Source organism: Histoplasma capsulatum (assembly GCF_000150115.1).
Source record: "Histoplasma capsulatum G186AR genomic scaffold supercont2.14, whole genome shotgun sequence".
Classification (NCBI taxonomy): Eukaryota; Fungi; Ascomycota; class Eurotiomycetes; order Onygenales; family Ajellomycetaceae; genus Histoplasma; species Histoplasma capsulatum.
In genome coordinates this window covers 97,058-120,180 of record NW_025544814.1, presented here as the reverse complement: position 1 = coordinate 120,180, position 23,123 = coordinate 97,058, and the positions used below count along the sequence as shown (strand labels likewise).

Here is a 23,123-nt window from a genome sequence, read left to right as displayed (position 1 = left end):
AAGTTATGCTAAATACAATGCGCCTCGTGGTTGTAAAAGGACTTCCCACCCCTCAATGCCTCCCTGCCACCGTGGTAACCGGACCAGTGTAGGTCTTCCGGCCTTGCACATAGTACATTACAAGACTAATAGCAACCACCCCGCTGAATATGACTATGCTCCAATTGAAATTGTCCACAGTGACATGTCGATCTCCAGGCCAGAATGACCAGAACAGGGCGAACAGAACATATGCGAGACCAAGACCATTAACAATTGGACCAATTACGGGTCCCAAGCTCCAGCGCGCATCAGGCAGCAGTTTGGGGCGTGTGAGACGGAGGTAGAGCACACAGCTAATTGAGACAGCGTATGTCGCCATGAGCGCAGCAACATTGAGTGATATAATGGCATGGAATGCGGCGCTTGATCCCAGATTAATGAGCGAAAGAAGTACACTGATCAGACAGGAGACAAATATGGCGTTGGCCGGGATGTGTTTCGTTGGATGGACGTCAGATAGCCAGCGGGAAAACGGCAGGCCTTTGTCGCGAGCGAAAGAGAACGTTTGCCGGGATGTGGAAGCATTAAATGAGACATTGCTTGCAATTACTAATACAAGGATGACAATGGTAAGTGCGTTAACTCCCTTCGTGGACACTGCATTGCGGAATACGTAGATAAAGGGGAATGTTGAAGGGTCGTTCAGAGCGTCGTCTACAGACGGAATGGAGAAGACATAGGTGACGATAAATATGATGGCTAGGATTCCATTCGCGACGTATCCCCAAGCAATCGCGTTCGGTACATTCCTCCCAGCGTCCTTGACTTCTTCAGCCATGTGTGCGGTTGCATCAACGCCTTTGCAGTGAAGTCATGTTAGCCCAATTTCTCCAGAGACTGCACACCTGCGAATGGGGAGAAGACATAGGGACAACACACTCAGGCCTCCGTAGATGGCTGAAATCTGCCCGACCATGACGCTGACTCCTATACTTGGCCAGCTTCCACCATTTCGAAATTCCGTAAATACCGCCCTAGCAGATTGATGGGGAGCCATGACCCATAAAACAACCACGACCGCAAGGAAGCCGAAGATATGGACAACAAGAAGCATATTCTGGATCATGGGTAGGCCTTGAGCCACCCATATGTTGAAGAAAAATATCAAAGCCACCATTGCAAAGACAAGTAGAGTACCCCTCCAAGGAGTAGATATATAATCTGGCTTATTGACAGTTATAAGGCCTTCAATGATGTTCCCTGTGAGAAACGATCCAGATGCTGCACCAGCTTGCCATGCTAGTACCGACAACCATCCTGCCAATCAAAATAAATTAGCATCAATTACGTTACCAATATGGCGGAGTTCATCACTCTCCTCACTAACCAGTGACGTAACTCAGGAACTTTTGATGTTTCTCTGATGCAAATTCAGACACCCAATGGTATTGTCCCCCAGAAATTGGCGCCCTGTAGGACGGATAGAAAAATGAATATTAGCAGCTCCCTCTCATTAGACAGAAAAACACAACCCACACACTGGCATATTTGGAGAATTACATAGAGGCCATTTCCGCAAGCGAGAAGATCACGAAACCAAAACCAACGAATGTCCAGATATATGACCAGAATAGTCCGGCGAGGCCACCATTCGTAAGCCCTTCAGTGTTAGATCTTGCAAAATTCCAATTGATATTAGCCCCAATCCATGAGTTTTGTTCCCGGCATACAACTACCGGAATACATATACATATATATATATATATATATATATATATATAATTGGTTGGCTCACATCAACATGAACTCCCAAGTCGCTTGCAGGATAAGGGCAAAGCTCAGGGCGGAAAGCGGACGATAGTTCCTCTGCCTCCCATCAGTCAGTCAAGCACACCGATATCGAATTGAAACTTCCCGCGGGGAACAGACGATTAACTCCTGTCGTTTGCCCATACGGTTCATATCCTTTTGGTCATTTTTAGTATGGCCCCGCCGCATTGCATCGTCCCCCACGCCATCGTCGAGACAGTCCTCGATGTCATCCATGTTATAATGGTCTGAGAATTCGTGCAAAGATTCCTGGGAAGAGCTTTTCGCTGAGGTTTGGTGAGCGGCGCCATCTGTGGTGGCAGCCATCGTTGTTGACTGATCGAGCAAGGAGTAAGTAGGCTGTTTCCGATACCACATATATAGATCATATATGTATGTACAATAAATCACGCTTCAGGGCGATTGTCTCGAGGGACAGGAGGAATACAGTGAATAATGTCGGAAAAGTGAAGAACACAGAGTACAGGGCCAGGACAGGGAAATGTGTTGTGCGAGTTGTATGCACGACACGCGACTGCTCCAGTCATGAGAAAGGGTGATAGCAAACACCCACGCCCACGGAGAGAGTGTGTGTGAGAAAGCAAACCTGGAATGGAGAGAGCAATGAAAAATATAGAACACCAAATGAGAGAAAATTCCCAGAGACGGATTGGATAGATTACTCCGCTGCTTATCTGGAAAAGTGGGAAGCCAGACTCCTAGCAACTTTGCGCCGCCAGTTTTCGGGTGCGAAGATCACATAGGGATTAATTAATCCCGTGGGTTCTCGGCAGCGAGGATGGGACAAAATCTGCGGCATTGACGCGAGACAGACGGCTATTCGAGTGGGTTATAGGGGAGTAAGTGCTATTCCCACAGTCCCACATACCGGCAACAATGAATGGAAATGACTTGGGAATATCGCAGGTTCAGTCGTGCGTGAAAGTCTTTGTTTCCTGCTCTGAACGCCTCCATGCCACAAACCGAAATCATCTGCAGCACACTCCAGACGGAGTACAGCAGGAGGGCCCATGTGAATAGAAGAAGCAAATCAAGCGCAATTATGGAACACAGACAACGAAACCAGGAAGCATCATGTTGCTTTCTGTACTACCCTTCGGACCCCGACACGCAGAGCTTTCGCAAGCCTCGTATAGCCAGTTCGTCATTCTCTTGGCCGCTGAGAAGCAGCCTTCTGGGACCAAGAATATCTCTTAGAGGCCGCAGGTGATAAGACACCATTAGGATGTATTTTTGGTTCTTCATCGACAGGATTGAAGCCCTGGCAACTTGAAAAAGTAAAGGCGATTAATGGCCGATTCAAGGATCGGACAAAGGCTAACTATCTAGTCCCGATATGATATAGGGTCAAATCTGATCATAAGCTTCACGCTTATCCATTTCATTCCTTATTATTAAATAGCTAGTTACCAGCTATCGTTCAAGTAATTATCCAGGATAAGTAACTAACTATTGGATATCGATTCAACGTGGTATTCAGTGATTTTGAGGTCTTGTTCAGATAAATATATAATTCCGACAGGGTGAAGTGCACCGTTATGCCAGATATAGCTCAAACTTGCCAGGATATATATTCTATAATCTTAAAAACGATATTGGCATAGACAGGCGATTAGGAGAATTGTCAGGAACATATATATGGACCCGAAAAAAAAAAAACTTCGAAATGGCCCTGGTTGTATGAAAACCTAGAATAAATTTTAGCTCTTGATCCACCGCTTGGCGCCTGCTGCCACTTAACGCCCGGTTGTGTAAAATCATTTCAAATCAACTTTGAATACCAATATCTCTTGGACGGGCGCTACGCACTAAACAAATCCTTCTCGCCGTTGGATTCCAGAAGACAGGTCCTTGGTTGCCCCGAGACCCGAGAGCGAATGCACAACTTGCTTTCGACCGACCGAACACGCTCAGAAGCCGGCATTTAAGGCAGCAGTTAAAAGCAACTCAACCGCCAGGGCTTCGGGCTCAGATCCATTTAGATAGATCTCTACCGATCTACACGCCTAAACGCTAGGATAGCTCGCCGTTCCTGGCTATCTCCCAGAGATCAAAGCTCTGTCGAGCTCTCGGAGGACGGGCAAAGGATATCCGGGACCCTGGAGTTGAGTCTAAAGGGATTACCAACCTTACGGTCATTCCAGGGTTCGGACCATTTGGCCCATCAAGCCATCGAGAACCCAAAAAATGGAATACAAGTGCATTGTTTTCTCTCAGCTTCTACGGAACGTTGTTGATGACCAAGAGGAAGCATTGTCCGAACATTGTTATTATTTGCTACAGCGTGTGCCTCTATCGAGAGAAGTTGAGGTTGCGCATTTTTTAGCCTTCATGCACACTGCTTCCATTCGCCAGCCAGCCACCAAGGATGATAAATCACCGTTTCTCTGTAGAGTGATGTATTTCCTTCGAGGGTTCCACGGCTAGAATGATCACCCGATATGTTGGTTTACAGCCTCATCAGAGCCCGCCACAAAATTGGGGCAGCAGATTGCATCCCACGAATGAATGACAGCGTGCACTTCCAATGCCCGCGGAACCAGTTTAGCACAATAAAAATTACATATTAAGGGTTCACTCTTCTATTGTTAGTCGCCTAAGCAGACTCCATGGAGCTGTCCTACCTTGCTTAGGTTTCTCTATTATTTTGAACGGAGGACGGCATGGCTGCTCATCCATTTCTTTCGAAGGCTGCCGAGTGCTGACTTTGACTATAAATTATGATACGTTTGTTTTACTCTCTGTATACCGATCTTCCTTTTATATCAACTTAGAGGAGTGGATACTGTTTTCTTGCTTTTATCACCAGAACCTCGAGTGTCTGTACCTACATGGCAATATCAGGCAATTTACCACCTGGGATTTCGGAGCCTCTGGCGGTAGATACCAACAAAGACCATGGGGGGTTTATAGCAATCGTTACCGCGCTGCTTCTCGGATTCGCGCTTGTTTCCCTGGGAATACGTGCATATGTCCAGCATTCCAGGCATGTGGTCAAAAAAGATGATTATGTTCTCCTAACGGCAGCTGTGAGCTTCCCTACTGCTGCATATCTGAAGCATTCCAAGTGGGGGACATAAATAGCGCTCAGCTAACATAGCTTTTTCAGATTGTATTTTGTATCCAATCATCCGTCGTATTCATTCAAATAGGCAATGGATGGGGAAAATCAAGAGAGCTTCTCACACAACGAGAGCATGTAGCGCTGCTCAAGGTATGATAATTCCCGACTTCTTCACCTCAGCTAAAACGACAATGGCTAAAGGGTGATTCAAACATAGGCAACCTACGCTGCAGATATTCTATACATTGTCACTCACTGCATTTCGAAAAGCTCTGCTGCGCTCTTTTACCTACGGATATCACCTAGTAGTTCGCATGTCTTCGTAGCATGGGGATTGGTTGGAGTGTCCGTAATCTGGGCAGTGGTATCCATGATTTTACTATCATCAGTTTGTGGTTTTCCTCGACCATGGTTGGATGCTAGCTCACATTGCGCCGCTATGGTAAGATCATTACGGATGTGAATTTTCTGGAGTGAGCTGTGGTTATATTGGCTAAAACGTCTTCAATTACAGTTTCCTCGGTGGCAGATTATAACAGCTTTTGATATAATCACCGAGGCTAGCTTAGCAGCTGTATCTTTGTTTCTTGTAGCTGGCATTCAAATGCCCGTTATAGGGAAAATCGTTGTTGTTTCGGCGTTTAGCTCTCGTCTTCTGTGAGTCTCCCTGTTTTTTCAATTCGTTGATATTGAATCTGATCATCACGACACATCCCAAAAGTCCAATTGTTCGTTTTTTTTAACGTACCGCAGTGTCGCGCTCCCAGCCTCCTTCCACTTACACTATATAAAAAAAATGATCGAGTCCTCAGATTACACTCTGGTAGGCAGCTCCGTTACAGCCTATCTCCAGTTAGAATTGAGCTACGGCATCATGGCAAACACAATCCCCTGCCTCAAACCCTTTATGGCCGCATATGAGGAAACCGGCCGACCCTCTTACAGAAGCCGCATCCACAGCCGCAATGGAAGTCACAGCAATAGTGGAAACAGCAAGGGCAGCCGCAGCCGCAGATTCAGCCGTGACACATTCTCCCTCTCGACGATCGCATCAACCAAGTCTAAAAGACCTTGGATAAGAAATTCAATCAGCACAACAATGGCCAGCGACAATGTGTTACAACCACCTCCTCCCCTATTGCGACAAAAATTCCCTCCCAGGGACAAGCAACCACAATCATTGGGCCGCGATGAGGTGAGGCGCGCTACGACAGCAAGGATTGGCAGCCCGGGACGAGAAGGTTCAAACTTGGAGAATTACAGCGGTAGACGGATAATTATAAAAAAAGATGTTATTTGGAATGTTGAGAGTTCGAAATTTGCAGACCAGGAGGGACCTGCTGGCGCTACGATCAGAACCAATGTACTTTGATGATTTAATCCGTAGGAGATGTAATACCATTTCTGCTATTCTATTCTTTTATATATGTATGTCCCCTTTACGACCTGTGGGGAAGCCCTGGAATTTTGGATATCTTCGTCGATGTATTTCTCTCTGTCATGAATGTAGGAGGAACCAGAGATATAAAAAAGCCTGGGAGACAGATGGGAAAATAATTACATCCCCAGCTTTCAGTCAGAGCTTCAGGTCCCAAAGTTTTGAACCCTGGTCACGTTCCTCTTAAGGTTGAACTGAATGGGGAAGCCTTATCTTAATTAAGCTCGGCAGATCCGCTGGTACCGATGTCGATCTCCCGATCGCCCCACTCGGGCCCTTGATGGTGGTTGAATACAGTTTTCTGACCCTTGGAAACAAAATGTCAGGGCCAACAACAAAAGTATCTGATAAGCAAGGAATGCTGTTACCCTGGTCTCATGTTTTACGATTTTTAGATATGCGACCTTACATATAGAATTCTGCATCAAATTTTGCTCAACCCGCTTCTGGTTACTAGTGAATTCCCGGGTCCATCGATCAATCCATCAAAGGAGCTGTCAAAAAAAATAAATAAAGAAATAAAAATGCACACCGAACTCCATTCATAATCCGCACAGGGACACGGCGGAGCGTAGAAATGAATACATTCCAAGCCAATCCATATCTGTGAATAGTAATACAATCATCAAGGAACAGGACGCCAGCCCTCCAAAGAAAAAATGCGAGAAAAAAGAATCGCCATAGTAAACTAATGCATTACCAATTCACCCCACAACTATCGACATCCCATAATCCGCAAACCCCGGATTCCCCAGGATGTACCTCAATGCCCTCTCGCGATCCTGAACAATCAATTCCTCAGCCTCCCACCGCTTCCTCTCCATCTCTTTCTGCTTCACCCTTTTCATTCCCCCAGCCCACCACGACAACCACGACAACTTGCCAACTTGATCCATACTATCCAACTCTTCATTCTCCGCCTTGACAACCAACTGTCGCACCATCTGCTTCCAATTGTCCAGGCCCGCCTTGACACACTCCCGGCAGCGCTGGTGCGTGTCGGAATGATTCATGGACAAGCTGCCACTGCTGGCGTTGTTCGTTGTCATGAACATGGAATTGGAATTAAGGTTTTGTTCTTCTTCTTCGGCATTGAGTTGGAGGATGGTGGCTTCGGCTAGGTCGACTGCGTCACGGGTCCATGCTAGGCCACGTTCGTGAGACGAGGCGGCGAAAATTATCTCCCCAATGTACACCATTAGTCCTGCCTCTTCACAGGCGGTGTAAATGGAACGCATGGCGCGTTCGTTGCCGGTCCGGGTTGGGAGGGGATATGCAGGGGGGGTAAGGAAGGAGAGGATGGATTTGGGGACGAGGGTAAGGACGGAGTCGTTCTTTGCCTTCGACGCATTTGGAGGAGAGGAAATTTGCTCGGTTATTGAGGCAGAATGCTCTTCTTGTGGAAGAGATCGACGAGCTCTCAGGACAGACACAAAAATCGATAATGCAGTCGGCAAATCACCTAGGCGTACCTGGTGTACACCCAGGGCAGTCGACGCCCGTAATAAGTTCTCCGTCACATGCGCATTCCCTCGCTCTTTCAGTATGCCGGTTTTCCGATCCACAACCTTGTTCGGGTCCACGTCCCCTGGGAGTTCGGCAGTTGCAATATCCATCGCCCAGCTATATACATTTCCCGCCGTCTCCTTCAGACCCTTGAAATCTAGCCAATCAGCATAGGCAAGTGCCGCATCGAGTTTCTGATGCGTCCCAAATCCTTTCGTCGTCAGTATCTTCACATAAAACGCTTCCGGACTCTGATAGGCCGGCACACAATGTTCCTCCTTGAGCATCTTCTTCGTTCCGGGTAAAAGCTGCGGCATCACATTCGACGGACCAAGCACACACTCCGCCGGCCCAACAATCTGTTGCTCTGTATCCTCCATCCACCCATCCAATTTCTCCGCCGCCTCTCCCGCTCCCATCAGCGCCTGGAAGTAACCGATCTTCCACGCCTCACTCATACCCGAAATATCATACCCAGCCTTCCCGACGCCCTCAATCAGTAAACCCCCTTCATCCTGCTCCTTCAGCCCCTTCCCATCGATCTCTGGATCCTCCAACCTCGCCAACAGATCCACATAGAATGTCCCCACGCTCGCCCAGCTCGTCTGTAGTTTATGAAAGAGCTCCGGATGTGCTCTAGCGCGCGCCGTACGCAGCTTCCAACGGCTCCTAAATGTCCATTCTGGCGGTGTGGGGAAGAGCCGCTCATAATTCTCTTGCGAGAACCCCACGCGGATCACGAAGAGGAGCACTATGGCTGCATACACGCTGAGACCGATTTTCAAGCCCCGGTATATCCGCTGATAGTAGGCTTTGCGCTCTGTGCTGATTAGACGGGGGATGTGGAGGCGGAGTAAGGCGGCGTTTAAAAGGCGGTTGGCGGTTGTTGGGGTTGATCGGGCGGTGGAGGGGGAATGGAGGAAGGGGAGTTGTGGTCGGTGTCGGGCGGAGGGCAAGGTGATAATGAGTTGCGGGCCATTGATGGTGAAGAAGCGGGGTTTCGTGGGTTGTGTGTAGTATATGGGTGGCCGCAGTGGCCCGAGGGGATTTCGTATTCGTCGTGTGAGAAGTTGTGGACGCAGCATGGTGAAGCAATGCCGGATATGAATAGTTAACTGGAAAGATTATGGCTCAACTGAGGGTTGGATCAATATCAAAAGAGTTCTGGGTGTTTGTTTTGTTTGCATCAGACTTAGCCCACTTAGCTAGACTTGCGGTTTCAATGCTAGTACTGATCACGAAAAAACTGTTATTCAATCGGATTCTATTGAATTTGTTCATTAGCTGGTCACTATGTAAATATATAGCTGACTTATTCTCTAGTTACGTTTTCTAAAGTCGAAATACCTAGGACGGACTTCCATCCAACCCAGTAGGGCACAAACATCATGGGTTCCAAGAGGTTTTAAACCAAAACCCCTGTGCCTGATATCTGAACAAATGTGAACAAGACAAAAAAATAAAGTAAAATAAAAATTCCAAAGACAAAATAAAATACCGCAAAAAGTGTGGGTGGGAATAGAGTCACTGAGCCAGCCGCAGTGTATCAACGACAAAAGCAGGGCAGAGGCTTTGGAAAAGAGAAAAATTCAAAAATCCAACAACGTAAAGTTTTGTTATATATATCTTCCCACTGTCACCTTTTCCTTCTCTTGAACCGTTTTGATCATATATCATGTTTCGTGCCCTCTCGTGTAATATGGATGAAGTGGAATAAGAAAACAAAAGAAACATCACCCAAAAATAACCAAAAGAACAACTTTAAATTTTCCAAAAAAAATCTAAGATCTATCCAAAAACCCCTGGCTCTCAAGCATCAGAATGATCTCATGCACAATAGCCCGTACGGTCTGCTTCTCAAGATCAACAGTGAGGTCCGCAGCCTTGGGAGTCTCATAGGGATCATCCACGCCAGTAAATCCCTTGATCTCCCCGCGTCTCGCCTTCGCATAAATGCCTCGCTTATCAGTCTTCTCAGCATACTCCAGCGACGTCGCGACGTGGACAAGGAAGAAGCTTCCGACCGCCGAAATGGTATCGCGCGCTGCCTCTCTACTGAACTCGTGCGGGGCGATCGGAGCGGCGATGACGGCGGCGCCGGCTTTGGTGAGCTCGGCTGCCACGAAGGCGATGCGCTGAATGTTCTTGTGGCGGTCTTCACGGGAGAAGCCAAGTTCGGAGGAGAGTTCGTGGCGCACTGTGTCGCCGAGGAGGAGGGAGACGGAGCGACCGCCTTGCTGATTTAGCGTGACTTGAAGGGCACGGGCGATGGCGTCCTTGCCGCTGTTTTGGTAGCCAGTGAGGAAGATGGTGAAACCCTGTGTTGATCTGGGGGGGTTTGATTCGCGAAGTACTTTGACCACTTCTGGGTATGAGAACCATTCGGGGATGTGGCCGCCGGTACGGAGGCGTTTTCGAAGCTCCGTGCCGCTAATGTCCAGGGTCTTGGTGCCTGCGGGCACCTCATTGACGGGTTTGTACTCGTCGGTATCTGGGAGATAAGTGACCTGCTGGAATTCTACGACCTCGATTCCAAGCTCGTCCTTGTATTTCTCAACGGCGTGCTGGGCGTCATAAGGGCCGTAGAATTCGACGCCCTTGGAATTCTTTCCTGGGCCAGCATGGTCTCGTCCGACGATGAAATATGTGGCGCCATGATTTTTGCGAATAATAGCGTGCCAGATTGCTTCACGGGGACCACCCATTCGCATGGCAAGGGGAAGAAGACCGAGGACAGCCATTCCGTTGGGGTATCTGGGTAAAAGAGCCTCGTAGACACGCACACGGGTGAAATGATCAATGTCACCTGGCTTGGTGAGACCAACGACTGGGTGGATCAGGACGTTCGCGTGGCGGGCACGAGCAGCTCGGACTGTTAATTCACGGTGGGCTCTATGCATAGGGTTTCTGATACTTTTGTTAGCTTAAAAAGGTCCAAGCTAAATATGATCATGGGGCAATCACCTTGTTTGGAAAGCAACAACCCTCGTCCAACCGAGCTTGTCAAAGTGGGATCGCAATTCAGCGGGCGTAACTGCATAGAGGTTAACATTATAGCTTATGATATACCTTTGCAGAGGTACCTTACATCTCAGAGCTACATAATCATAATGGTTGAGCTTATTCACAGCTTCAACTTTTCCTCCAACATAAAACTCCTCAACCTTATTGAACAGGTACTTGATTGAAGGATGTTCTTCATCACCGCCAAAAACTTCCTTTGCTTCCTTCAGCCTATATTTTATGAGGGAGAAATACCACATCAGCATCTCAAAATTATACGGCAACAACTAAGTGACAAGAAGCTCACACAAAACATACTTGTCGGGCTTGTAAACGTCATCTACGGTCAGGATCGCTAGATTGCGGTCATCTCTGAAATCTCGGAGGGTAACCCGAGCTCCTGGCTTCACGCCGAACTCTTGGATGTCCTCTGCAGATATATCAAGAGTGATTGGAATGCTGAAAACATTCCCGTCTGCTAGTCGGACATCTGTGACGACGCTGTTAAAGAAGAAATAATTGATATTAGATTTGTTCTGCGCAATAGGTATTCTTTATCCCCTAGTGGTAATAAGCGGAAGATTTATCCACCCACGCGGTGTAAGATGTAACGTGCTTACCCATTGTAATCCTTCTCGTTCATGAAGCCTTCGAGGGGGCTGAAGCCACCGTTCATAATCAATTCCAGATCGCAGAGTTGCCTTTCATTAAGAACAATGGCAGGCAGGGTCTCCGCCTCAGCTTCCAGCTCGTCATGTCGTGGAGAATCCCTTGCCAACAAGTCCTTGAGGAGCCCGCCATGAGGTTTGTTAGCCATGCTGCTTTTTGGCTCTCGCCTGGGCTGTCAACAATGGGCGAAGCGGGGAAAGCGAGCCTTCCGAAATGCTATGAAATAGAAACAATTGAGCTTTACGTTCAGAGATGCAGTAATCTTGTGGAGAACGCGGGAGAAGAAGTTGAAGAGATGAGATGACGAAGAAAGAAAAAGAAACAAGGATTTCAAAAAGGGCTCAATCAAACAATGATCTAATCTGCGTTAACAATTGCCCGTACTCCTGGCTCAATCGTCGATAGGACGGATTGACGCCATGGAAGGCAGAAAAAGCCTGTTCCTCTCTCCTGGTCAGCTCGAAAATTGAGGTGCGGGCCCAAAAATGGGGCCGGCAACAGCTGGTCATTGGCCCATCTAGCCAGGGCTCTGGGCTCACTTTGCGATATCATTTTTCTCGTTACTCCATCACAAGTACCAACTATGTCTCCTCCGTCGCATGTTACAGCGGGGCAGCCCACAGGAGGTACATGGATGCGCGGTACCATGTCGTAATCCTGCCAGAAAGCCGAAACAGGAAAGCCGATGACGCTGGCATAAAGCTTAGTCATGCTCCGAAGCATCTGCATAAATTTCCCCCATCACCAATCAGCAGTCTTGAATCGCTGCATTATCTTATTCAGCAAGCTGGCTCGCCATCATCCCTGCAGACACCGTCAGCCTGCCCTGTTATGGCGTGATCTGTACGCCAAGAGGCGGTTGAGTGTCCATATTGCGAACTTGTTGTACGCAGCGTAATCTGTACTCCGTGGGTGCGACAGTGAAGCATTGAGGTTGAAAATGGACGAGGTCGAATGCGAGAACGGTTAATCGAATGTCTTGCTTTCGATTATTCAAACCTACATAATGTAGAAGTTACGCATTCTTTTGTCAGGTTCACGTCAACCGTTCTGAAAACATGACCTTGGCTATTTATTTTCAAGTTATTCAGATTGGACACCTTTCCAAGGTTTCTCTGAGGGACGGGGTATTGGGTATTGACATGTGAGTATACTAATCATGCCCTCGGACTCAAGATCTTTCTTTCTTCGTCCGCAGTAGAAGTAGAAGTCATTTTAAACTTACATGACCATGGACACTTTCATCCCTTCTACCCTGATGCCATTGATGTCAGCGCTCATTTCATGGTTAAGCTGTATCTTCAACAACGATCGGCAATTCCTTATCAATTAGATAGTGACGAAATCAGTTGGAGGCGAAGTCTGCCACGACTCGCTACAAGGTAAGCAGTGTTTTCCCCTGATATATTCCCTTGAGGGAGTTGTATAACCTACAACGAGGTTTCTATTGGGTTGAATAAGTTACGCGGATTATCGTTGTTCCCGGCAACCAGCCAAGCATCAATTTGGACCACCACGTGCTGATTCATACAGACGACGTTCTTTTGAATAGCGAATCCCTAACCCAACTGATTAATGCATGGGATGACACTGGCACAAAATTTGCGTGATGCCACTTCTCACTCCGATTAATTCACGGAATCTCAAGAGAAGTGCGTGCGGAAGCCCCAGCGTATAGCCTTAGGTGGCTGCTCAACATCCTACCGGATTCATCGAGGCTCAAAATGACTTCAGATGAACAAACCAGAAAGGAATCCATCCGGGAACCAAACCCCATATGTGTGTTGTTTTGACTTGGGGCACTCACTTGAAATTCCAGAGTGCACTAGTTACGTTATGTCTGGAATAAAGGCACCGTGCCAAAGTGTGTTCTCTCTGTGAAGAAAACAAGGCGACGCTTTCGCCTGCCTCGTCGTCTGTGGCCCAAAATCGAATTTTGGAACTACACCACTTTTTCGGACAGCTAGGCAATCGGGCAGATGAACAGCCATGTCTACTGGGCTTGGAAATCTGTCACAGGCGTGTGCCATATTTTTCTCTAAAGTCTCGACGGGCTGCGAGTCTCTGTGCCGTTGAGAAACTTGCTTGGGTTGAGAAAGCCCGACCAGGTGAAGAACTTCGCACTATGGAGACCTTTCCTATGCATTTCAGACCAAAATTCGGGTACCTACTCTCCATGGACATTTGGGTACACGCCATTAGAGCCAATGGCGGCACCAATGCCTGTTCATGCCATCAAAATAATTGGTGCAACCCCAAACACACGGCGCGGAGTGCTCAACATCAGTATGATTTCAATGGTGTCGCCTCCAACAATAGTGACACCAGGCCTACATGCACTTCATTGATATGACATTTTGAAGGCTGCAATCGTTATCATTCCGAAATCCCGTTTGTTGAGAATCGTGGTGTTTTCTTACTTGTTCCAGAATTTGCCCGGGTTTAGGATACAACTTTCCGGTTTCCTCGACACTCCAGGAAAAGCGCAGTATGGATTACAAATATGACCTAGAGCAGAGTAGAAAGTGGCATCGCCACATATTCTATGCTCCAGGTGAAACCAGACCGGATTTCGGAATCATACACCGGTACACTCACTACCCTCCAGTTATATCCCTTATCTGAAAGTACATATTTATAAGCAAAAATGGGAATTTCACTCCTTTACATATATATTAATATATATATATATACACCGTGATCCTGTAGCCATCACAGGATCATAACTAGGAGCACCAAGAATTCTTCAGCCACAGAATTCGGACACAAAAGTCACGTCTTCCAGATGGCCGAGACCCAATACCCTCCCCTGGATGCGCCTCCAATAAACTCATCCGAACCATGGCAGGGCAATTCGGTGCAGAAAGACGGCACTGAGGAAAGCGTCTCTAGCGATGATGCAGAGTTCAAATACGAGTATCCTAAAGGGCTTGCCCTCACACTTATCCTCACATCGGTTACCCTAGCTTATTTTCTATTTTTCCTTGATCTTGCCGTCATCTCCACAGCCACTCCAGCCATTACGTCCGAGTTTGACTCGCTGGTGGATGTTGGTTGGTAAGTAAATGCTCGAACTCACCACCACCGTTGCCCACATGCCCAGGATGCTGATCCCTCTGACGCAGGTATGGCGGTGCTTACCAGCTTGGAAGTGCCGCGTTCCAACCATTGAGCGGAAAGATTTACAGCCAGTTCTCCATAAAGGTAATCGTTGGTCTTCGGCCAAGGCTTCACTCTTGCCTCGTGCGTGAAAATAAATTCTGACGAGGTCGTCGTGTAGTGGACGTTCCTTGTATTCTTTTTTGTCTTCGAGGTTGGCTCTGCCATATGCGCAGCGGCTCAGTCATCGCCCATGTTCATCATCGGGCGCGTTATTGCAGGCGTAGGGTCTGCCGGAGTGGCCAACGGCGCTGTGACAACTATTTCTACTGTCCTCCCAACGAAGAAACAAGCGCTTTTTATGGGAATCAACATGGGGATGGGCCAGTTAGGCCTTGCAACGGGACCTATCATCGGAGGGGCTTTTACCACCGGCGTGTCGTGGCGGTGGTGTACGTTATTTGATCCTTTAGGTTGAAATCGCCATAGACTAACTTTATACCGTATCAGGCTTTTATATCAATCTTCCTTTAGGTGCTGTCGTCGGCGGATTCCTTCTTTTCAACACTATCCCCGAACGGAAACAGAAGAATCCGCCCCTAGAGATCCTTGGCACGGCGGTCAAGTCTCTAGACCTCCCGGGATTTATGCTTGTTTGCCCCGCGGTCGTCATGTTTCTCTTGGGACTCCAGTTCGGCGGCAATCAACATCCCTGGAATAGTTCGGTTGTGATTGGCTTACTAGTTGGCGGTGCCGTCACCTTTGGCGTTTTTGTGCTCTGGGAGCGTCGTCAGGGAGACGAGGCTATGGTCCCGTTTGCCATGCTGAAACATAGAGTCATCTGGTCGGCCGCAATGACAATGTTCTTCAGCCTGTCTAGTATCCTAGTGGCTGATTTCTATATCGCAATTTACTTCCAAGCAATCCTCAATGACTCGCCCTTCATGAGCGGCGTGCACATGCTCCCAACCACACTTGGTTTGGTCTTATTTACGCTTGTCTCCGGCGTGCTGAGTAAGTGCTTCCAGCAGTGATTTTTATTTCTTTCCCCAGAGAAGTTCTCTGCAAACTGACCGAAGCCGATAACTCCAAGTTTCCGTTGTTGGCTACTTTCTTCCATTTCTTCTCGCGGGAGGTGCGATATCAGCTATTGGCTATGGCCTCTTATCGACACTTGCTCCTACAACCCCAGCTGCAAAATGGATTGGATACCAGATCCTGTACGGTGTTGCAAGCGGATGCACGACAGCTGCTGTAAGTTTTCAATCCCTAGCTAGCAAATTACATAAATCATCTGTCGCTGATCCGCATCTCCACAATACAGCCGTACATCGCCATCCAAAACCTCGTGCCTGCAGAGCAAATCCCCCAAGCCATGGCCATTATAATTTTCTGGCAAAATATCGGGGCCTCCACTTCTCTGATCGCCGCAAATGCTATTTTCAGCAACACCCTTCGTCAGCAGCTCCAACAGCGCATTGTACAAGTCGGCCGTGCTCCAGATGTCATCATTGCGGCCGGGGTCCGCTCCATCCGCGACCTGGTGTCTGGATCCCAGCTAACTGCTGTGCTCGCAGCATACGCCAAAAGCATCGACAGCGTCATGTACCTTGGCATTGCTGTTAGCATCGCCGTTATTGCTTTTGCTCCGGGACTTGGATGGAAGGATATTCGCAAGGTCAAAGATCTCGAGGCCATTACCAGCGAGTCGCCTAACGGCGGCGAGAAAGAAGCGACAGGGGCCAACAAGTAGGACAAATCGTCAGCGTTGTATTGAATACATCTGTAATCGCTTCTCTTCGCATGATCTCCGGCTGCTGAGCATTCAATTCAATAAGTCGGAGGTAGGTATTTCTATTTTTTATGGAATAATCGATTTCTATTTCCGGATTGCCTGAAAACATTTTTATACTACCTTTGTAATTTAGAAATAGGCTCTGTTCAAGTGTAGGTGTGTTGGTTGGATGGTGTATACACATTACACATACAGCCTTTAATATTACCCGTTAGTGGCTTGTCCGACCGAATTTCTCTCATTGGATGGACAAGAATGATAAGAAGGACAAACTGTTCGCATGCAAAGAGGAATATTACTGCTATGATGGGAGTTTACCCACCTCTCTGGTCTGTTGGATCACTCTGTCCACAACCAACCTCGCCCACGGCGGTTTATCATATGAAAGTCAAACCTTCCTAAGTCTAGCATCCTTCTCAATATTGCTTGCGCAAGTTGCATTTCAACAAACCACAGTAAATTAAAGAGTGTTGGTCGCAAGACCGGTGATTGTTGATTGTCACACCTGGAGTTGTCCGAAAAGAAACGACAACATGAGAGTATATTGCGTCGCTGCCAACAGTCGACATATCTCGTCCTCTTTACCAGAATCCCTACTTCCTTATCTTCCATTTAACCTCTGTCACCAGGCAGTTCTCCATGGAACAGGAATTCCGTCCAAACTCTCGGACCGGCATTCTTCCTCTGGATGCAATTTTCCTATGACGCCTGAATTTAGCTCCTTCGCCTCTTTGTCAATGATTTTCTCATTTCAACATAGAGTTTCTTGTTTATCAAAATAGCCGATTTCCAGTCAAAGTCAATCTTGGCAAATTAGTCTTTTATTTTACTTACGGACTTCGGAGTCCAAATCCGCTCGCATCAAAGCAGGCCAATGTCATCTGGCTGTCCAGCACAGCACAGGAAAGCACATTTCTGATGCTCTCGCGAGCCACTAGACTTAAGAAATCATTCTTATGGCCCTATATTTTGATGGATTATGCTAAGGCTTACAGCGTGCGGGTTGACCCTCTTCCTGAGTGTTTGATCACTCTTGACATATTCACCATCTCGGATCTGGGACAGCATATACGAAGTCCTTAGCCTGCAAACACCTTGATTCTTCCTTCATGGTGGCTATACCACATCTACGTCTCATCAGTGCCCGGAGCTTCTGGCATAATTTATCTCTCAATAATAGTATGGAGAGGCCAAGAGCTAGGCAAGCCCACGGGCAATCCAGCACCTATGGCCAAGCTTGCACCCAGTGCTACAAGGCAAAATGCCGCTGTGTGCGGACCTCAGTGGGTGAAGATTGCGAAAGGTCAATTCATGACACCGGTCTGCGAATACATGACAGTCGACTGATTATTCCTCAGATGTGTCCGCCTCAGGAAGACGTGTCAGCCCTCAGAGTCGGTTCGCAAACGAAATGCCCATGTAGCTGAAGAGTCTGATACACGGATCGCTCGATTGGAAAACAAAATGGAGAGCTTGCTATCCGCAGTGCAATCTTTGGCCGGTTCCCTAGAGGCCCCTAGGGCCTCGGTCAATAATATTCAGCCTTTTCAGCTTCTCAATGCAGACCATATTTTGCCCTCTACTCCTTTTTCGAATTGCACACTAGTAAACAGTTCGAGCACCAGTCTAGGCTTCAGTGATGTGTCGTCGTCTTCGAGGCCCTCGATTTCCGCAGCAACACCGAATCCTAATCAACTATTTCTATCCTCGCACTATTCCCTATCCTCTGCTCCCTCGTTATATCCAGCGGACGAACGGCTCAATTTTTTCCGGTCCCGAATGCTACCATATTTCCCTTTCATCCATCTTTCCGCTGATATAACATGCGGGTATCTGCATCAAAACAGGCCTTTTTTGCTCCAAGCCATCCACGCCGTAACTACATTCTCAACGCAGGAAAGGCTGGTCCAAGTTGAAGAGCTCAAGCGCCTCCTGTTCACATCTGCTTTGCTCAAAGTCCAGTCAAACATCGACTTACTCCTTGGATTATTGACCTACCTTGCATGGAGCAGCGACGCATTTCTCGGAAGAGCGGACCTCGTTTCTCGTCTGATGATGCTCGCCATTTCACTAGTATACGATTTACGGCTGTTCAAATCATCCTCAATAGATGTGGAAGTCATGATGTCTATGACGCAGGGTTGGGCTGAAGAAAGCCCTCGGAACCTCGACGATGAAACCCCTTACGGCTTATTGGAGAGGCAGCGGGCAGTGCTGGCATGTTTCATTTTGAGCTCTAAGTGCGCACAGAATTTTCTGATTTCCCATAATTTCTTAATTACTGTCTTTATTTCCTAAGGTCAGATTATACTAACATCAGACTCCTAGTGTTTCGTCACACCTTGGGCGTCAAGATGCCATACGGTGGACACCTCAGATGGACGAGGCGCTTCGAGTCATCACAATGGACAACTCATGCCCTACGGATAAACTATTTGTTGCCCAAGTACGGCTGCAGCTGCTCAAGCAAAAAGCGGAGTACGTTCGACAAATAGAAGAGACTGGGTTTGCACGCCCAGGGTCAGCTACTTCGCCAGCCACGGCTCCTCGCTTATTATATTTGAAGTCCCTCCGAAGGCAGATGCATGAGTTAAAATCTTCGTTCCCCCCAGATCTCGCCCAGATAGGCAAGTAGTTACTCTGGCAGATAACCTAGTAGATTATACCCCCCACAAGAGTGCTGATGCCTTCGCCTGGGGAGACACCCAGGGTTCACTTGTAGATATTCTCAGTACACATGCGCAATACGTCGAATTATACATAAATCACTTAGCTTACTCCATAAGCCAAAGTTCGCCGCCTCCTGATACATCCGGACGACAGAGCGACAGCTGGATATTACCGGGATTCGGACGCCTGGAGTGCTTGTGGCAGTCGGTCGAGAACATCAAAGCATGGCTAGACGATTTCTACAAAATCCCCTGCTCAAAGCTGCCCGGTCAGCCCTTTCATTTTTGGTCACAGATGATTCTGACCATCACACTTCTGAAATACCTATCCACGCTCAAGGACCCAGAATGGGATTGCCATGCGGTGCGGAATAAGGTGCACCTGATATCAACAATGGACCACCTGCTCCAAAAGCTCGCGCTAAGCAGCAAGGAGCCGGAACTCCAGTGTGATGATCATCTGCTTAAGTATTTATCCAAACTTCTAGCCAGGTGTCGGGTGTGGGGTGAAACTCGGTGGAACATGGCTTCTCAGGTGCAAGATATAGAGTCAAGTCAGGAGGACGGGGCAACCACCCCTGACACTACCTCCCACAGCCATTCCCATATCCCGGATCTAGGTCAGATGTCCTGGATGCAGTCGATGGATTTGGGCGATGATCAGTGGTTTGAAGACGTATTGGGTATACCGACGACATTCTATTAGTTTGCAGGATTTGTATGGATTTATTTTATATATATTTATATACATATTTAAGTACCGAAGAATGGAAAATAAGTAAACTGTTCAGGCAGTAATGGCAGCATTAAAGGTGCATGCGAAGGCCATCCATGAGCTAGAGCGGTGTGTGTAATTTGTGTGTAAGTCCAAAGAACGGAAAATAGGGACACGACAGCGGGTTCTGCTTTTGGCTAGGATTGCGACTTGAAGCAGTGAGAAGAATGTACACAGAATAACATGAGATGATAATGGTTTCAAAACAAATAGCTCTAGGCGAGTTGGGGTAGATGAATAACAACGGTAATACTAAATGGCCGGGCCAGCACCTATTAAGTATTGTCAAACCCGAGAAAGAAAAAAAGGGGAAGTCGGGGAAGGGGGGCGGGGGGCGGGGGGCGGGGGAGCGCGGTTGGGTTATATTTTAGAATCTGGACGACGGGGAAGCTTGAGGACCCCGTTTAAAAAAATTGAAACACCAGTGAAGTATGGAAAGGTGTTGTGCAGCGTTAAGATAAGAAATTTTCCATTGGAACATTGTATCTTATCCCACCCATCCATATCCATCCAACCCCCACCCATGCCAACGTTTAAATTTTTTTGAGAAGAGAAATAAGAAAATCGAAAACAAAACAAAAAAGGGACATTGAAAGCGGCAAAAGAAAAACTCCATCACGCCCTCCCAACAATCGTGCCATTATCCAACCCGATCGTAAATCTAACAAAGTCAAGAGTGAAATCATGGGTTGTGCAATTCACGCCCACTGACCAACCCTTTTGTTTATCTGACTCTCCTGAAGGGTCTCGGAAGAAGGATTGGATCGAATCATGTGCGTTGACTGCATCGGCTAGGTCTTCAGTCTCCCCGAATATGAAGAGGACAGCAATTCGGGAGAAGTCTAGTAATTTGGCGGACAGTGGCGGTAGGGCTGGAGAATTTGTTGGAGCGGACCATGGCATTGAAGATCTGGTGGGGCTCGCAACATCGGAACTCCGTGCTCTTCTCTCAAGAAGGGCGCGGGTGTGGGTATTGCGGTGGTGGATCGATTTGCGAGTTGCGGTGCTTCCCTTGATAGCATTAGGTTTGCGAATTGCTTGTCCATCTCGTTTTCGACTAGCTCCATTAAAGGTCACAAGCGCGTTCTGGCTGGTGCAAGACATACTCTCGTCGTTGAAGAGGCGGAGGATTTTTGGTGTGTCAAGTGGAATGCTAAAATTTGCTTGTGAGTCCTCGAACAATCGTAGGAGAGCAGCGCCCAATGTTGCATTTTGGAAGCTAGAAGAATCGTTCGAAACATTGATCGTCGTACAGCTGTTATCTCCTGCAATGGCGCATCTATCCCCACCGAACCCATTAACGCAAACACATCCGCATGAGCTTGGATTTCCAACGCTGATACCTCCGTTCTTGCAAGGGTCTGTTGCTTCGCAATGTTCAGAGAGAGATGCAGAGGACGGTTGGGAAGCTCGAGGAAGAACAACTAGTGTGACAGGGACTACAACCGCTGTCGAAATGAGCGCGAGCGCGACAATACCGATTAGAATAACTGCCCAGAGAGGCAAACCACAGCACCGTCGCACACCTTTCTCTGGTCCTTTTTCAACCTTCGAGGGAGATCTAGGGTCGGTATTATCAAATGGGCCAGGCCACCGGTCATTACCAGCTGGATGGGCAATGACAGGTGGTGGGAATGAAGCCAAGATATCGGATATGGAACCGGAATTCCGGGCTCTGTAATCATCACTTGCATTTAAAAAATCAGATATCCCTAGCCTACTCGCCGTCTTTCCTCGGTCAAGGTTTGATGCTAGTTTCGTAGCACGACGAATTAGATCAGGCAGGCTTGTTAGACTTCCTCTGGCTTCCGCTCGTCGAACGGCGTCCATGTCAATTTGAGGTGGCCGCTTCTTCTCGTCGCCCTTAGTCACAAAGCTGGAGCTCCGACCTTCCATCTTCTTCAAAGTTGCTTTTGAAGCCTTCCTTTCAAATTGCATGATAGGGATTGGCGGCTTTTCGTAGTCATCGTCTGAAGACGAAGAAGATTCATAATCATCCGAAGGTCGTAATTCTGGTTGGTCCGGTACGTTTTGTCCCTCGTCGGCGGGATTTATCATCTTTGAATTTGCAGTTTCAGGCATCCCAATAGGTGGAGCCCCTATATTCTCATTAGAGGTTTTGCCGGTTGCCAACTTCGGAGCTTGGCTGCTGCCAACGGACTGATCGCCTTGGATTTTATTTATTGTACGAAGTGAGGCTTTGCCTCTCTTTCCTAAGCTCGCTTGTCTGACAAGCGAATCACCGGGCGTATCATCTCCATCATTTACGAAGAAATCTTCGTCTGACCACCTCGGAACATCAACGTCAGGAGGTGCAGTTCCCCAACTAGATGGAATAACTTTACTCGATGCGTACGAGCCTCCCTTTCTTGGCGTAATCTCAGGAGGCTCTTCAGGGATTGGAGAGACGGAAGCGGCACCCAGGTAATATGAGGAGCCTGTTCGGCGTGTTGAAGGGGGGGGATGAACGCTGGAGTTCTCTCTGGCCGGGGGCAAGGTAGCAGAGGGAGTAGGTTGGATAACTTTGGTACCCAGAGGATGACTACGAGAATTCGAGTCAACTGATCCGGATACATTATCAGCAGACCGCAAAATCTGCTCTGGGTTTTGAGCCCTTGACTGCTCATTTTGAAGTTGCTGAAAAGATGATGTAGATTTTTCCTGTCGGTAAGGGATGCTAGGGGCATAATCACGGGGTTTTGAAGCATCTAGGAACGACGTGATGTTATCGGGGCGAGCAGGCCGTTGAGGAGCCGGACGCTTGGAGAAATTGACAGTTTTATTTGAATCCCTTCCGTTTTCTCTCGGACCAGCATCCTCATCGCGGAGTGGCCATTGCGGGGCAAGCGAAGGCTTTGATATCACAGCCGTTTTGCTCGAATTGTCAAGAGTTTTGAACGCGGCCGGAGCAGGTGGTGGGCGTCTAACGGAGATAGGGCCCTGGAGCGTAACTTTTGAAAATCCGGTCAGACTGGCATTTTCCACTGGTCGGATTCCCCTTTCACCGGCCAACATCCGCTCTCTCGCCCGGCGAACAGAGCCCCCACCTCTACCACCGCTGTCACCTCCGTTTTCCCTCCGAGTGTCACTCATAAGCCCTCAAGTATATTCCTATACTGCCCGTTTTCCAGAGAAAGGTGGTTTAATCTCGAACTATACTGAAAATTTTACAGAACACATCGAAACCTCGTGAGAATTTTTGGAGTGGGTCGCATATCGATGCCCGGATCCGAGTCGAGGAAAATATATGAACGCAAGATGATGATATCACTGATATCACTGAGATTCTGGCC

At 47.9% G+C, this 23,123-nt stretch overlaps 7 protein-coding genes across 7 annotated transcripts; 3 read left to right on the top strand and 4 right to left on the bottom strand.

The window, feature by feature from the left end:
• Window positions 1-52: 52 nt before the first annotated feature.
• Window positions 53-2,118, bottom strand: HCBG_07685 (uncharacterized protein; the record flags this gene model as incomplete). Its single annotated transcript, XM_045434734.1, has 5 exons — window positions 53-840; window positions 922-1,299; window positions 1,370-1,452; window positions 1,543-1,656; window positions 1,877-2,118. 5 exons carry the CDS (start codon window positions 2,116-2,118, stop codon window positions 53-55), a joined length of 1,605 nt encoding a protein of 534 aa, XP_045284040.1.
• Window positions 2,119-4,643: 2,525 nt separating this feature from the next.
• Window positions 4,644-6,248, top strand: HCBG_07684 (uncharacterized protein; the record flags this gene model as incomplete). The annotated part of the gene is made up of 5 exons (XM_045434733.1): window positions 4,644-4,841; window positions 4,922-5,026; window positions 5,094-5,318; window positions 5,391-5,533; window positions 5,708-6,248. The coding sequence occupies 5 exons, from the start codon at window positions 4,644-4,646 to the stop codon at window positions 6,246-6,248; spliced, it is 1,212 nt and encodes a 403-aa protein (XP_045284039.1).
• Window positions 6,249-7,018: 770 nt separating this feature from the next.
• Window positions 7,019-8,905, bottom strand: HCBG_07683 (uncharacterized protein; the record flags this gene model as incomplete). The annotated part of the gene is made up of 1 exon (XM_045434732.1): window positions 7,019-8,905. One exon carries the CDS (start codon window positions 8,903-8,905, stop codon window positions 7,019-7,021), a length of 1,887 nt encoding a protein of 628 aa, XP_045284038.1.
• A 512-nt stretch (window positions 8,906-9,417) lies between these two features.
• HCBG_07682 (sulfate adenylyltransferase) lies at window positions 9,418-11,640 on the bottom strand (the record flags this gene model as incomplete). The annotated part of the gene is made up of 5 exons (XM_045434731.1): window positions 9,418-10,727; window positions 10,785-10,854; window positions 10,909-11,054; window positions 11,142-11,324; window positions 11,444-11,640. The coding sequence occupies 5 exons, from the start codon at window positions 11,638-11,640 to the stop codon at window positions 9,602-9,604; spliced, it is 1,722 nt and encodes a 573-aa protein (XP_045284037.1).
• Window positions 11,641-14,277: 2,637 nt separating this feature from the next.
• On the top strand, window positions 14,278-16,676 carry HCBG_07681 (efflux pump; the record flags this gene model as incomplete). Its single annotated transcript, XM_045434730.1, has 6 exons — window positions 14,278-14,549; window positions 14,618-14,735; window positions 14,773-15,043; window positions 15,126-15,605; window positions 15,727-15,845; window positions 15,916-16,676. The coding sequence occupies 6 exons, from the start codon at window positions 14,278-14,280 to the stop codon at window positions 16,342-16,344; spliced, it is 1,689 nt and encodes a 562-aa protein (XP_045284036.1).
• Window positions 16,677-17,613: 937 nt separating this feature from the next.
• HCBG_07680 (uncharacterized protein) lies at window positions 17,614-19,859 on the top strand (the record flags this gene model as incomplete). Its single annotated transcript, XM_045434729.1, has 5 exons — window positions 17,614-17,689; window positions 17,745-17,784; window positions 18,234-18,626; window positions 18,715-18,906; window positions 18,999-19,859. 5 exons carry the CDS (start codon window positions 17,614-17,616, stop codon window positions 19,759-19,761), a joined length of 1,464 nt encoding a protein of 487 aa, XP_045284035.1.
• Window positions 19,860-20,445: 586 nt separating this feature from the next.
• HCBG_07679 (uncharacterized protein) lies at window positions 20,446-22,923 on the bottom strand (the record flags this gene model as incomplete). Its single annotated transcript, XM_045434728.1, has 1 exon — window positions 20,446-22,923. The coding sequence occupies one exon, from the start codon at window positions 22,921-22,923 to the stop codon at window positions 20,446-20,448; it is 2,478 nt and encodes an 825-aa protein (XP_045284034.1).
• Window positions 22,924-23,123: the final 200 nt, after the last annotated feature.